The following is a 15,278-nucleotide window of genomic DNA, read 5'->3' as shown; positions in this document are numbered from 1 at the left end:
TAATTTAAAAATTATTAAAGAGCACGGGTGGCTTTGCGACCAAGTTTGGCCCACGTGGTTTGGTCTTTATAGCAACTATCTTTTTTTATTTTGAGAAACTTGTTAAATTCTATTCATATATTTAAGTTTATTACCTAACCCATGAAAATGGAGAATATATGGGGAAGTAGGAACAATTTGCACTGAAACTAACATAAATCACAATAATCCCTAGCCCCGGAAGGCTCCAATTAAATTTAAAAACATTATTCTTTACCTCTGAAAAATTCTTCTGAATTTTGCATATTCATGATCACATACCATTATAACACTAAAGAGATAAAATAAACTTCTTATTGTTATATAAAGAAACATAGTATGTTTGGCATGATATTTTATTTTTCGTTTACTTTATTTTATGCTTTTAGATATTTACTTCTTTTTCTTTTTACAAAATGTTTCTAGATATTTACATAGGAAACACTTTTTTATACATGCTATAAATATCTTCTGCAACAAATAGTTACACTCAAAACTGACAAAATTCTTTCTTTTGATTATTTAACACAATCACACTCCCTCTCAAAACTTGAATTTGAGATAATATTAAAATAATTTTATTTCAATTGATCCACATCAGTAGAAATAATGAAACAAAAAAGAAAAATACTATTTTTATATTCCATATATAAATATTTTAAAACATAAAATAAAGAAGAAAAAAGTAACATTTTTGTTATTTATGAAAGTTTAATTTTTATACTCTTAATGTAAATAAATTATATTGCCAACTTATCATGCACATTAATATATGATTAGATGACAATGTATTTAACCTGCTGATTCATCTTAATTTTTTTTTATTTTGTAAAAATAAAGGCATTTGATCAAATCAAAAGAGTAAATTGTTGTCACCTCCTATTCTACACCACGATGTTAAAATATAAACACTAACTTCTAATGGTATGTTTGTTTTGGGGTTTCGTCAAGATGATCTGTGTCCTTTAAATGTGTATTATTTTAACTTTTGTGTTATTTTGATGAATTTGACGTGATTATTATGTTAAACATGGTTACATGATGTTGTTCCAAACATGCACTAAGAGGTTTAAGGGGGTTATTTGTTTTTCTCGAAAAGAAAATCATTGGAAAAATTTTAATAAGGAAAAAAAACTTTTTTGAAGTGAGTTTATTTTTTTATGTAACAATATATTTACTCTAATTTTCAGTGAAATAAAATTATGATATGCTTTATCTAAAAAAAATTATGATATACTTTAAACTAAATTAAGAATAAATATAGTCTTTATAGTTCACTTTTTTTAAGTCTTTATAGTTCATTTTAAACACCCTTATTTTATAAGGGTTTTATCCTTAATTATATCATTATGGCAGTCTCACCAGTTGTTCTCTCTCATCTTTTCTTAATTAACATGCTGGATTACATTAAAGCTATTAGAGATTATAATGTTTCACTTTTCTTACTCATGAAAGAGGGCAGATTTAAAAGCATTTTGATGTCATTGGTCGTCAATAAAGTTAACTTTTGGAGTGGATGCACATAGCGCGCGCAATAAAATGGGGATACAAATATGGAAATATGCATGTATCACGAAGTAAATTGAAGAATGGAAACCCAAAAATGGTTTCAGTTCCTAAGCAGGGTGCTTCAAAAGAAATAAGGAAAAATCCTAAGGAGAAAAAAAGGGTATCTTTTATTGCGAGTTGATTGAGTGTGAAATGAGGTTGTCCAAGTTTGTTCGTGGTTAAATTAGAAAAGAAAAAGCCTATAACCTTGTAGTCTAGTAGCGTCTCTTCTGGTTACTAGGAAGTTGTAGTGTCCAAATTCCAAAATAGGGTGTTTGATTTTGATCTCTCCACATTCTACTTTGTTCCACTTAGAGTTAGAGGACTCGTGCCATTAGAAAACAAACAGAGAAGATTATTTATAAAGTTGTTATAACCAGTGTCTTAATAACATTGGTTAATAAATTAATAAATGTTTTTATTAGAAATAACGTTAAAGTATATTAGAAACTATGCTAGAAATATATTAATAATTCTTTTTGATAAAAACTTTTTACTTTTATTCTTTAATCAGTATTTTTCAATATCTAACCAAAGAATTTAGGAAATTAGTAGAGGATTCCACTGTATGTGATCTATTCTACTTTTCTCTAATCTCCTTTTTCTTTAACTGTGCTTTTCTAGTTTTAGATGGTAGTTCTAATATGAGGATACGATACTTGAATAAAATTGTCAAAATAAATGCTAGTGACATACTGTACTATTTATTATCAAGTAAAATTTACATATACTTCATTAAATGAGGAATAAGACTTAAATGATTTAATTAAATTTTATATACATTTCATTCAATAAATAAAATGTGTTGCTACAAATTTCTATTGTTAAAAAAAAAAGAGAAAGAGAGAAAAGGATAATACCAATACTTAAGTTGAATTGCTCCATTTGGCGATTTATGTTTGGTGAGCTCCACCTATATTTCATAAATTTTCTTGTATTTCCGTTGTGTATAGTTCTTTCAAATAATAATTAAAAAAATACAACATAATGAACAAAAAATAAAAAAATAATATTAAATTTAAAATGTTAACTCCAGGAGAGTAAGTGTTACAAAATAAATAAATAAAATCAGTTTCCATACAATTGTTCTACTCAACCACCCATATAGTAAGTGTAAACATAATTTACGTGCACCCTGTTGTGTAGGAGTAACAAAGTAAGTTAAACCCAACAAATTCACTCATTTAACCCATAAAATAGTATAATTGAGTGGCTCAACACACTGATCCATTTTAACTCCTCATTTAACCTATCGGCCGATCGGTCATACAAATCTAAGGTAGGTTAAATTGACCCCTTTTTTTTCTTTTACTATAATTTTTTACTATAAATGAAAATCCTTAAATTAATCATTAGATAAATAATACTAATAAAAACTATGTTAATCCCTCTTCACTTAGTCTAACATCATTAAACATCAATATTTAATTTGAAAAGATGAATTAAATTTACAAGTGACTATCACATCATCCTAGTTGATGACATACCAAGTCACGGACTATCAATATAGCTACCACATTATTTGACTGTAAAAACTAAAACAAAAAAAAGTAAAGGATAAAAACATTAAAATTTTTATTTAGAGAATAAAAGTAAATTTTGTAAAATGTTGAGGGAGAGCATTAGATTTGCCTCGGTGATGCAGGAAAAGAGAACTCTTGTCTTCTTCAAGACTAGGCATAAAACATCACAATATCCATTCGGGGCTCTATACCTCCAAGCCACGAAACCCACGGTTCCCTTCTATTTCACTCACCCTTCGCATCAACTGTATCTTTAACTGTAGCGCCTTAATACTACACACAGTCGGTGGTGCAATAATCCTATTTGCGGTGTCGTATTCAGTTCATTTAATCATCATTAATCCCAATTCCCTTCCAAATAACAGCAACTAATATTCCAATCCCCAATTCAGCGTTCCATATATATGCTATGGAGTAAAAGGACAATTTAAGTTTCGCATTATGAAAAATCATACTTTGTACCATGGTTGAAATGTAAAACCAAATTATGAATTCACGAATTTAATAAATGATGCAACATGGCAAAGAAAAGCCCTTTGATAAAAGAATCACAAATGTAAAGGCAAAACTGTCATAAAAGCTCAGTGTCAAGAGGAAAATCGATCACACAATTTGGTAGTTTTCTGTGATCAACTGTGTTCTCTGAGAATACTTGGGAGGATTACCACCATTTAGCGGTATGACATTGGTGACCTACAAAGAGAAGTGAAAATATAAGTTTAAGCTCCCATTAAATCAATTTTCAGATATGTCAATTATAATCTATATTATAGAAGATGATAGTAAACGAATTGAATGAAATGATACTCTATTTAGATATAAGATTTCTCAACCATAAAAGCTTCAGGCAAATAAAAGTGTCAGTTTTAAGTAGATCATTTTGACATATCATTTAAATAATAGCACTGTACATCCATGACCATAACTCTAAGCTGAATGCAGAGCAAGAAAATCCAAACATACCTTCAGGTCACTAAATGTTTCAGTTGCTATAAAACGAACTGAAATGGGGAAGAATGCTGATGGTTCGGCTTGTGGAACAACAAATTCCATTGACCCACTGGCAAATATATTTAGTCAGGCAAAACAAGTTCAAAAATACCATGACAATAATACTGCACATGTTAGCTCTTAAAAGCATCACACTATCACCCCAAATTTAGCATACCTGCGGTTTGAATTATCAATCAGAAGGACAGACCACTCCAAAAAGGAATTCCTTGAGTCATACCTGCAAAGCCAAATTATAGGAGATTATAAAGAGAGAAAGAAAGAAATGTGAAATAAAATGATTTCAAAATATATATGATAAAAGTCATCAAATGATGATCTTGGGAGTGGAGGGGAGGAAGGATTGGGGGAAGGGGAGCGGCATTAGTTTTGTAGAGCTTTCTAATTCATCCAAATCCAATCAGTATTTCAAAGATTGTTAACCATTAACATGCGTAACAAAGATCAATTTTAAGATAAGCCAGATCACGTACAGCAAATTCCAACCCAAAATAATCATGGCTGTCACTAACATTTATTGAAAGAAAAATAAAGGAACAAATCCCACACCTCCATTCCCCATCAATCTGCTTAACAGATGGTGCATCTCGAAGAGCTGGAAGAGGTACGGAGATCACAACATTCTGCAAATCAAACAATGACAAAGCCTCATACTCAATGCTGACGTAAGTTTCATTTCCAGAAGAAGAGGGCCAGCAGTTGACTGCAATAAGAGTTGTAAGTTATTAATGCATGAATACAAATACAAAGTAGCAGACCATATCAATTATACTTATAGACCCACTTGTCAGAGGCACCATTGACTCGTCAGTGCTTTGCATTCGCCACTTTAAAAGACCAACACCTTCAGAACCACCAGCTTGACCCGTGGGGAAAGGCCTATTGGGATCCTTTAGGCCTAGTATATTTTCATTGGCAAATAAATCTTTATTCATGTTAGGGTGTGTCTTGAAAATGATGGCTTGATTCTCCCCTGTCTGGACCTGCAAAAAGAAGGCACAATATGCAAGTGCCAATATTTTTAATTGTCCTCCTGAATTGATATTAGAATTCAAAACCAGTCTTAAGAAACAAAACCTAAGAGCACTTAAGAAAGATAGATGGTACGAGTAAGAGTAAGAAACAAAACCTAAGAGCACTAAAGAATGATTAATGGTAGGAGTAGACACATATAGATGCAATGTTATTTACCGTAGAAAACATTTGAAAAACTGTAGGAAAAAACAAAACAAATAAAACTAAGCAATCAGAAAATAAATCAATTGAATATTGAAAGTTGAGAGACAAATATAAAAATAACTCTTTATTGATAAAAGAAAATAATTATTCAGGCTAACCAAAATGATTATTTCAGTAAAACCATAACAACATATCAAAAGCACCAGAATACTTCATGGTCAATCAAACTAAAACCAGCCTTCCTTTTTTCTTCCTCCCCTTTATTTTCGTCCTTGTTGTCATGATGTCATCATGCTTCGTTTAGAACTCTCAGCTTTATTATGCAAGAAGACTAAAACTGACGCACACTCACACGCGCGCGCGCGCACACCCCCACACACATATTAACACAACTGTATTAGTTGATGGTTGTTCATGAAAAGATCTTGAGAGACTAAGGCACACCAAAAGCTGCTAAGTTCTAACATCTATGCCACAGCCCTCAAATAAAATGTCCGGCTAAAACATATAATTGACTTATTTGAGCCTTGAATCTTGAACACAAGCTGCTTTTTAAACATTATCCATTTGAAAATTAGTCCACAATATCACTAACGAGGATGCAAACTGTGACAAAGTGTAGGAGGAGAAAATAAAGAAAACATTAGGAAAAAAAATAAGTAGAGAAAAAAATCTGTTTATAGATCTAAATGGCCCCTCTAAGAAATTATTTTTAACATAACACAATGACGTCATTTAATCTATGCTACTGATTCCGCCTAGTGGGAAAGGCTTAGGTCATCGTTCTTGTAGGGAAATTTTTTTTTTCATACAAACCTCTTTCACCTAATGCTGCTGAGATTTAATGCAACAAGTATCATTGTTTTAAAAAAAGAAAAACCAATTATTCAAAAAACTACTCAGGTTATGCAAACCAGAAGCTCAGTGGACACACACATCAAGGTAGAGAGAGATAATGTGATACCTGAACTTGAATATGTCCATCCTCTTTGTCAAGAATTTGGAGAGACAATGTGCCTTGAACATCAAAATTACTGACTCCACCATCTCGTTTTAGTGTCACATTTAGTTTCTCTTCAACAGTTAAAGAAATGGGATCTGTTGATGGTAGGGCAGCTGCCTGAGGCAGGCCAAGTTTTGGCTGAACATGTTCAAGAATGACCTCACCTTCTGCTTTCAATGATTCCAAAAACTGATTTGTCCTTTGAGATTTACCAAGCTTCATTCCAATACCTTTTGGTGGAGCAGTGGCAGATGAAGTTGGACGACCTAGGGAAGAGAATACAGGAGTACATAAATGAAAAGGCCACTCTTCATTTAGCAATGGATTAATTTGGACATAGAATAAACCACAGCCAGGATACAGCATGTTTCAATGCCCTTTTAAGTCATTACATTTAGAAGCATTCTAGAAGAATTCACAAAAATCCATGAAAACCAACCTTTAGACTTGGTAGAAAAGGAATCAACATCAGAATTCAATCCAAAACCAGAGCCACTTGCAAAACCAGTTCCGCTGCTAGATATGCTCAAATCACTAAAGCTATTTTCAATTTTTCCAGAGCCTAGTGACTGTAAAGGACCAAATCCCCCTTTATCACCTCTGTTCTTTTCAATCTGTAGAATACATGCATTAATTTGAATAAATAATGCACACTCCCAGAATTTTGAATATAAAACAATGAAACACATAGTCCCTCCATTCATACCTTGCTTTTATCAATCTCACTAGCTTTCCGCTTCATAACATCCTTAGTATCATTGATTTTGCTCTGCATAACCAGCTTGTGCAGTTTCTCTTCATGACTTTCCATCTCACAGTATTGCTTAACTTGTGCAACAGTCACATTTTCCGTGTGCCCAAGAGAGATGACTTCATCAAATGCAAAAATCAACTCAAATGCATTTTGGCAAATATCCTCTTCATCAAGGGAGTAAGAATATTCGGGAACCTAAATGTATTAAGGAATGAACTACTTATAAATATAAGCACGGTATTTTACTAAAAATTTTATTAAATGGCTCTAAAACTGACCAATAAAGCTAAAATAAGTTCCCAGTACAAACCAATTGATCAATCCTAAATCATCCTGAACCTTCCAATAAAAATCAATATATTAAATGCCATGTTTAAGAGAAACCTACATAGAATGATTGTATCGTTAAAACTCGGAAAAACCAAAATGACAGCAAAGTGAGTAGACAAAGGCACAGAACAAAATCTAGATTCAGGCCAGCAAGTCTCACCGAGTTAAAGACAAAACCAAGTAATTGAAAAGAAATTGAGTTAATAACATAATACATTAAACATAAAGCATAAAAAAAAGGATACAAGTTTGGAGAGAAGTCTCAGAGTTGCCAAGTCTTCCAGTATGTTGCTATGTTTGTTTGTTACAAGAAGCAGGTATAGAGCTTCCATTGGCTGGTAAACATAGCGCACATTCTCCGTCTCAACATATGTGTGTTGCTTTCCAGTGCCTATTAACTTGGGAAATGCTGCTAGAAGTCCCTCAATTCTGATACGAGACATGTCCACAAACTGTCTAGAAACTAGAACTGGAAACAACACATAAGGTTTGTTGGTATAAGAGCATAGGTGTTGAATCCATTTGGCTTAGGTACCACCAAATTCAACATTAAGCGATTCAAGATTAAGCTTTTCTGTACAAACTAAAAATGAATTTTGAATTTAACAAAATTAAGTAATGGCAATTAATAAGATATCATATTAAGAATCATGCACAGCTAACAGATTGAGTTATTGAAGTAGGAAAAGGATTTCATAATTCTATAATTTATGTTTCTGGCAGAGAGTGATCAGAAGATAGATTGTACAGATAAAGAAAACATCGAGAAAAAAATACACATCATGTATCCCAATTTTAGCCATGCTAGCAGTAGTATACGGCATATTTAGTTACTTGGTTATCTCAACATCAGGAGCCACAAACAAATCTAAAGATATAACTTTGACAGTAGATTCCCCACATGTCAAACTAATGTATATGCTGCTGGAAAGCAGCTACCCTTCTTGGAATTTATATCTAATATTTCCTAAAACCATATAGCCTGTGTTTCAGGCTCAGATTACTGAAAAGGAAGAATACAACTGTTCTTTCAAATGAAAAAAGGTCATGGAGAGAACTCACCTTTGCCAGATTTACTCACAATGGAAGCAGCAAGGACAACCTGTTCAACAAGTAAAACAAAAATTTAATGGAACATAGAGGAAGTCAAGAACAGATAGAAAGAGAGCATACCATTCTCATTCCCAAGTGAATTCTTCCTTTTCCTTAGTCAAAAAGGCTATATTTTTCTCATTTTACAAAAGGGACTGAGCCTGTGACCTCTGTGTCTAAACCCAATCCCACCCCCACGATCTAAGCAACACCCAACTAGCATCTGACGAGCAAATTGCTTAGACAAACCAGGCCGCCACTAATTTAGGATTACATTAAAAATTCAAAGTTATGTAGCTAAAATTTAGGTAAACAAAAACATAGAAGATCCAAAATTACCAGTAATCTTGAAGCAAATTCAAGCTAGAATGTTACCACAAGCAAGAAGGAAAATATTATACAAGATTGCAATTTTAAAGCAGATCAAAATATATTAGGAGGTTCCTTCAGGCTGCAATTCTAGATCATGGTTTAAAAGTACATATGTATAACAAAATTGGAGTAGCTACAATATGAATATAGTATAAAAACTATGAAAAAAAAGTGATAAGTAAAATAAATTAGTTTAAAAAAATCAAATAATAATGTTAAATAGTCAAGCAAATCAAACAATTCCTTAAATATGTAACTAGGGGACTGTAAGGAGACAAGAAGTGTTACCATGTTTTCACTTAATCTTTGAAATGAAAAGTTGCTTCCAGTGTCAAATTGAATCTGCCAAAACAACAAAGTCCATGATGTTGTTACGAGCCACAGATCCAGATATCAAGCATACAATTAGAGCTGTCAATGTGAGCCGCTCTAGCTTATATCAGTCATGGCCAAAAATCCTGTAGGGCCAAAAAGGCCAAAGGGCTAGGGCTAACCCATTGGTCAAGTCATAAATTAAAAAATAAAATAAAGATGGATGATAGGTCCAAAAGGCCCACAGGGGTAGAATCAACCCTTGTATGTCTTTGGGCTTTTGATATCAGATACATTAAGTTTTTTACCAAAAATTAAAACCATATAGCCTGTGGACCAAGTAGAACTAGAACCTCATATAATGTTGATTTCACCTAAACTCCTTTTGTGTCATCTGTGGGTGGTCTATGTCTTTGCATGCATTAACAGCAAGGAATAATTAATTTAACTTGTTCTTTAAATTAAGCTCTTAAAAAAATGAAATTAGGATTAACAGCTGTTAGCTCTTTTTTTCATAGTTTAAAAGATCACCTAGATCTAACTAACACAAAGTATCACAACTATATGGATAAAAATTAAAAAACACTATAACTATCAGATTTAAAAAAAAAATGAAAAAGAAAGGCCAAATTGCTGATGCATCATGGTAACAATAACAAATATTTGAAGATTCTTTCTGTTCTCTTAACAAATATCACATAGCAATATCTGTCCTCCTCCCTTTTTACCATCAAACTTACGTTACTCATCTGTTTCAATCACTCAAGCAATTTGGGAGAGACTTTGAAGCTCTTTGCATTTAAATGGTTTTAATAATTATAAAACAAAAACCTAGAATACATGAAAAGAAAGATCCTGGTAACACCAAATGAGACTAACTGGTTTGGATTAATTTGAAATGAGAAGTTCATATGCATTACATTGAAAGGCTTTTCGTCACAAAAGACACGAAATAGAATCACACAATTCACAGCAAGAACACCTTTGGCAGAGAACCTTGAGAATTCATTGTTTATCACCCCAAGCCAACAAAAGTAGCAAACAACACAACCACATATAAAGGGACTCGCCCTGTCTATACTACCTCATGGCATTTTAAATTAACTCAGTCAGATCTCATTAACAAAGAACCTAAATCAGAACAAGCAAGCACGTGATGATTCTAATCAACTACGACTCAGATTTCATGTAATCCTGACATTTACGATAAAGGCGTCATGATCCAATTGAGTTAGCTCCATTCAGAAGCACGCATTATTAGAATCAAAATCATACAACACCAGAATAATGCAGATCAATCAAAGAAAAATAAATGGTTAAGCGAAGATTATTCTCTTATAACGAAGCAAAACACAAACGAGCACACTCACGAGAACTAAAGCGAGAGAAAATCGATAGGAACGAATGCAAATTGCAAGAAATAAGAACAATCTAACCTGCTGGCGCTGGATCTATAAGCACCGACCAGCTGAGAGTGATGACAAAAAACTGAAACCAAAGCTTTCTTCCAATACGTAGTAGTTATGATCTATAAACGTTTTGGGTTTACCTCATAAATTTCGTCTTTCGGTCCCTTCTCTGGATTGTAAAACTAAAAGGGTTATTTCCGTCTTTTAATATTTCTTCATAATATACTAGTAGAAAGTTAGGTAGTTCGTGCGTGCCTCTATTTTTTGTAAGAAAAAAAAAAACAGTTAAAGAAAGTAATAGCTGTAGTTATATTTTGAAAATTCATCAAAGAAATACAAGCAGTTATCTAGTTATCTCAGAAATAGAAAATGTGTATAATAAAAGAAGTAATTGTTTTTTATGAATAGTTATAGATATTTCTTTTTAAAAAAAATAAGTATTACCATTAATCTCTTTGTTGCTTTTTTTATATACAAAACATTAAATTCTTATTTTTTACTCAAATAACAATTTAAATTTTATAACGTATCTAAGGTGTGAAATGATTTATAAAAAGCTCCAAAAATTAAAAAATGATTTTTAAAAAGCTCCAAAAATAAAATTGTTTAATATTTCAATAGATTCTCGATTATTTTTTAAAAAAGTTATTTAGGTTCCTAAATTAATGTATATATGGTATCAAAAGTGGAGAATTCAATTGTCAAAGGATGCAAATGTAAAACATGATCTCCTATTCCTATACAGCTCACGACATTTGTTGATAACTACACATGCAGTTTTGTATTGAGTTGTGAAGTTTTAAAGCTAACAGATCAATAAATGAAGTACTCTTACGAAACAAAGTCGAGAAAATAAAGGCTTGTTGAAGAATGCGCCAAAGATTAAAAAACAAGAGTAAATATTTTGATAATATATGTAAACTTTCTAGATTTCAATCGCGTTTGACTTACTTGATCCACCAAGGTGTGAAATAAAACTGATTTTTTTTATAAAAAAAATATCAATTATTTTTCAAGTCACACAACTTAAAATAATATTAGGAATTTTTGATTATATTTTTTATCTTTTAATCTATCTTTTGGATAATAAGGATTACCAAGATATTGATTTTCTACCTTTTAATCCTAAAATAAAAAAAATAAAATTAAAGAATATCTTTTATCCTCGTATTCCCTATAAAAAATAATGAATTTTCATTAAATATTAAGACCAATAACCAAATCAATTAAGATCTTTGATTCAAATTTTAGATATGTAACTGTGTTAAATACTTGTAAAAAATGTTTTATAACTTTTGTTGCTCATAGAAGTCTTATATGACTCAAACAAGAGGTATAAGATTACCTACACGAGATGATACAAGTAGTCTAGACAAAAAAACCAAAAGTATGAGTACAAAGAATGGATATAACATCGTTATATTAACATCGATTTTGTAAAACTCAATGTTAACAAAAACGTGGTAACATATTTGTAAATAATATGCATTCGTTAATGTCGATTTTTGGAAAAATTGATATTGTGTTAATTAAATTAAATTTGTCTCTTCCTCTTCTTGCACTCATTCTGAACGATCTCTCACTCTTGCATTCTTGTTCTCACTATCATTCATCTCTCATCTCTCGCGCTTTCCTTCTCGCTTTCCTTCTCACTTTGCCTCTCATGCACTCTCTACAACGGCGCGTCCACACCATTCTCGCTCTTGCTATCATCTTGTTCTCACACTCGCACTCTCGTTCTCGCAATCACTCTTGCGCTGTCGTTCTCATTCTCTCACTCTCGCGCTCTCACTCACTCACAAAAGGTTAGTCTTCTATAAATGCTTGTTTCTGTGTTTGGTTTTGATGGTGATGGTAAGCGAGAAGCTAGGACTCATTCTTGGTTTTGATGATTTTCAGTTCTCATTTTCATATGCGTATTGCTTCTTGTTAATGTACGTATTACTAACTTGAAAATGCTTGTTTCTGTGTATGTTGCTAAAAACATGTGTTATTTTCTCGATATACAAATACTCATATTGAGACTTTGAATGTATTACTAATATGAAAATGGTTGTTAATGAGACTTTGTGCTAGTGTGAGAATTTTGTCATAACCTTAGGCCCCCAAAATAGGAATATCATTGTTGCTTTTCAAAATAGGAATATCATTCTACCATGGACTTTGTGCTGGTGTGAGAATTCTTGGTTTTACAAATTTATTGGTATCATATTGTTATGTCAAATGTATCATATTATATTAGTTGCATGGAATAAGCTCCTAGATAAGCATGGAGCATAGTTAATTTGTGCATGGATCAGTTAGTGGATTTAGTTGGTTTGACAAAATCTACTTAATGTCATGTTTATATTGTAAATAACATTTAGAAACGATGGATGAAGATAAACAAAACTGGAAGAAAATGTTTAACATAATGAGTAAGATTAACAAAAAAGCAGAGGAAATTTTCAACATTGTTCATGTTATGGATCAGGTTAGTAATTTCAATACTATTCCCAAATAAATATGACATGATATAACACATTTGTTTATATTACTTTGTTTGTTAAATGTAGCCTTATGATGAAGTTAGTAAGTTATTTTTTGTAAGATGGAATGATGAACTAGGACATACTTGGCATCTGCTACACTCTAGTGACAACATGCACTCTGTTACATACAACTAAGATCTGGTGAATCCAACTCTACTAGCTGGATAGACAGAACTAAGAGAGTTCTATAGGCTCATTGAAAATCATCAAGTGACCTTCATCCAGTTTGGATAGAGTGTTTTCTCCTCACCATTTTCAAAAGCAGTTATAAACCAAAAGCTTACCCTAAATGACACTTATTGTACCACTAAGTTTCTAACTCAATCACTTTTAAAGTCATGCTGACTAAGTACAAAGTAACTTGTAGCAACTTGGTGAGTAATTAAGCACTCCTCTATATGTCAAGTTTTAAAATCATATACATATCTAATATGAATTTCATGTTAATTTCAAGATGTGCTGAGTACCATGTACTTATTTATGAAAGTTGCTAGATTCACCCATCTAAACTTGGAAGGGATCACAGAGTGTAGGATAATTTATAATCATTGGAGGAAGACTGCAAAAATTAGAAATGTATAGAGGAATTTTGCATAATCACAAAATTTGCAAGTTGAAACTCGAATTATATTTGAGTTCCCAGATGCAACTTCTAACTTTGTGTTTATTTTGGATTTGTTTGTAATTAAAGTACATTACTACTCTACTATTATCAATATGTAATTTTTTGTTTATAAGTCTTGGTGATATATTTTATGAGAAATATTATAACTTTTGATATATTTTATTTATAAATGTTTATAACTACTCTTGGTGCATGATATACTTTGTTTATAACTTTTGGTGCATGACTTATTTTATTAGTTTTTTTAGAACTTTGAATGATAAGTTGTGATATGAATAATTATAGGTTAGTAATTAAAAAAACATATATGATATTAAAAAAAATCCAAAAATAACATCAATTTTCTAAAAACTGATGTTGTTAGTAAACAACATCTGTTTTTGAAAAAACCGATGTTGTTTTTTGGTAAAACAACATCTGTTTTTAAATAATCAATATTAACGTTGATATTTTAGCATCGGTAGTTTTAACATCGATTAATAATCGATGTTAAAAGTCCTTAATAACCGATGTAAAAAATATATTTTTCTAGTAATAAAACAAAGATAACTAGTGTTGGATCTTCAAGTAATTGTTGGTTAAAATATAATTTGTCTAAAGCTTCAAATTATGCTATTATCATTATAAGAGTGAAGATAGACTTTGATTTCCCTGTGAATCTAAGGGTGGTTTCCCTTTGAGGTTAATCTAAAAGATATTGGTACAATTGTACAAGTGTTCCCAAGTTGGATTGTCAAGGTGGATTTCCTTAAGTGTAAAAGATCTACTACTATATTCTCATGTTTACTAGGATGGATGATCCCTAGAGCCTAGAGCCGAGAGGCCAGCCAAGAGTGTTCAAATAAAATGGGCAATTTTGTTTAATTTTTTTTGTTAAAATAAGCAACTATTTTAATAAAATAAACAACTTTTATTTTTTAGTGTGTTTGTCTAATATGTTTCTGTTTAAAAAAATAATTTTATGCTTATTTTAATAAATAAATTTTATTTACTTCTTAAAAAAACACTTGTTTTAAAATTATTTTTTTAAACTTTAAAAAAATTCACCCTCTATATCACTTGAATGTGTGGGAACAAAAAATACACACATATTTTTACCATAAATAGTATAGTATTATAAAATCAAACTAATAATAATGCATGCTCTTTAATAACGTTATGTTTCTTAATTATAACTCAATTACTTCGTAATAAATATCTTTTATTTTGTAAAAGGCTTAAATAACTTCATTGTCCTTATAAAATAGAATGTTTTTTATTTTAGTATTTGTGGTCAAGTAAATTTTTTTTAACTGATAACCTAACAACAACATTAATGACCCATTTATTTGACTTGAAACTATAAAAAAGTTTGAAAAAACAATGATGTGTAATAATTTTTGACAAACTGTACTTTTAAATTCCTCATTAATTAGTTTTACATTGACAACTATTTTGAGTATAAGAGATTTTAAGGAGAGTTTCTAGGATTAGGGTTCTCAGTATAAAATGCTTGTTGTTTTCTAATACTTTGACATAGTAGAAAATCTAAGCTGAACCAATATAAAATCTTGATGCACTTTCTTTTGTTC

General features: G+C 31.2%; 1 protein-coding gene across 1 annotated transcript; it reads right to left on the bottom strand.

Moving 5' to 3' along the window:
- Positions 1 to 3,461: 3,461 nt before the first annotated feature.
- On the bottom strand, positions 3,462 to 10,734 carry LOC114380145 (coatomer subunit delta-like). Its single transcript, XM_028339085.1, has 12 exons — positions 10,579 to 10,734; positions 9,119 to 9,172; positions 8,429 to 8,468; positions 7,612 to 7,835; positions 6,989 to 7,231; positions 6,722 to 6,896; positions 6,244 to 6,548; positions 4,885 to 5,083; positions 4,650 to 4,803; positions 4,258 to 4,320; positions 4,053 to 4,149; positions 3,462 to 3,782 (listed from the first exon to the last, which is right to left on the bottom strand). Exons 2-12 carry the CDS (start codon positions 9,119 to 9,121, stop codon positions 3,693 to 3,695), a joined length of 1,593 nt encoding a protein of 530 aa, XP_028194886.1. The 5' UTR covers positions 9,122 to 9,172; positions 10,579 to 10,734; the 3' UTR covers positions 3,462 to 3,692.
- Positions 10,735 to 15,278: the final 4,544 nt, after the last annotated feature.

This window comes from Glycine soja, chromosome 12, assembly GCF_004193775.1.
Source record: "Glycine soja cultivar W05 chromosome 12, ASM419377v2, whole genome shotgun sequence".
Classification (NCBI taxonomy): domain Eukaryota; kingdom Viridiplantae; phylum Streptophyta; class Magnoliopsida; order Fabales; family Fabaceae; genus Glycine; species Glycine soja.
The sequence above is the reverse complement of the archived record's forward strand: the minus strand, read 5'-3'. Positions and strand labels throughout refer to the sequence as shown.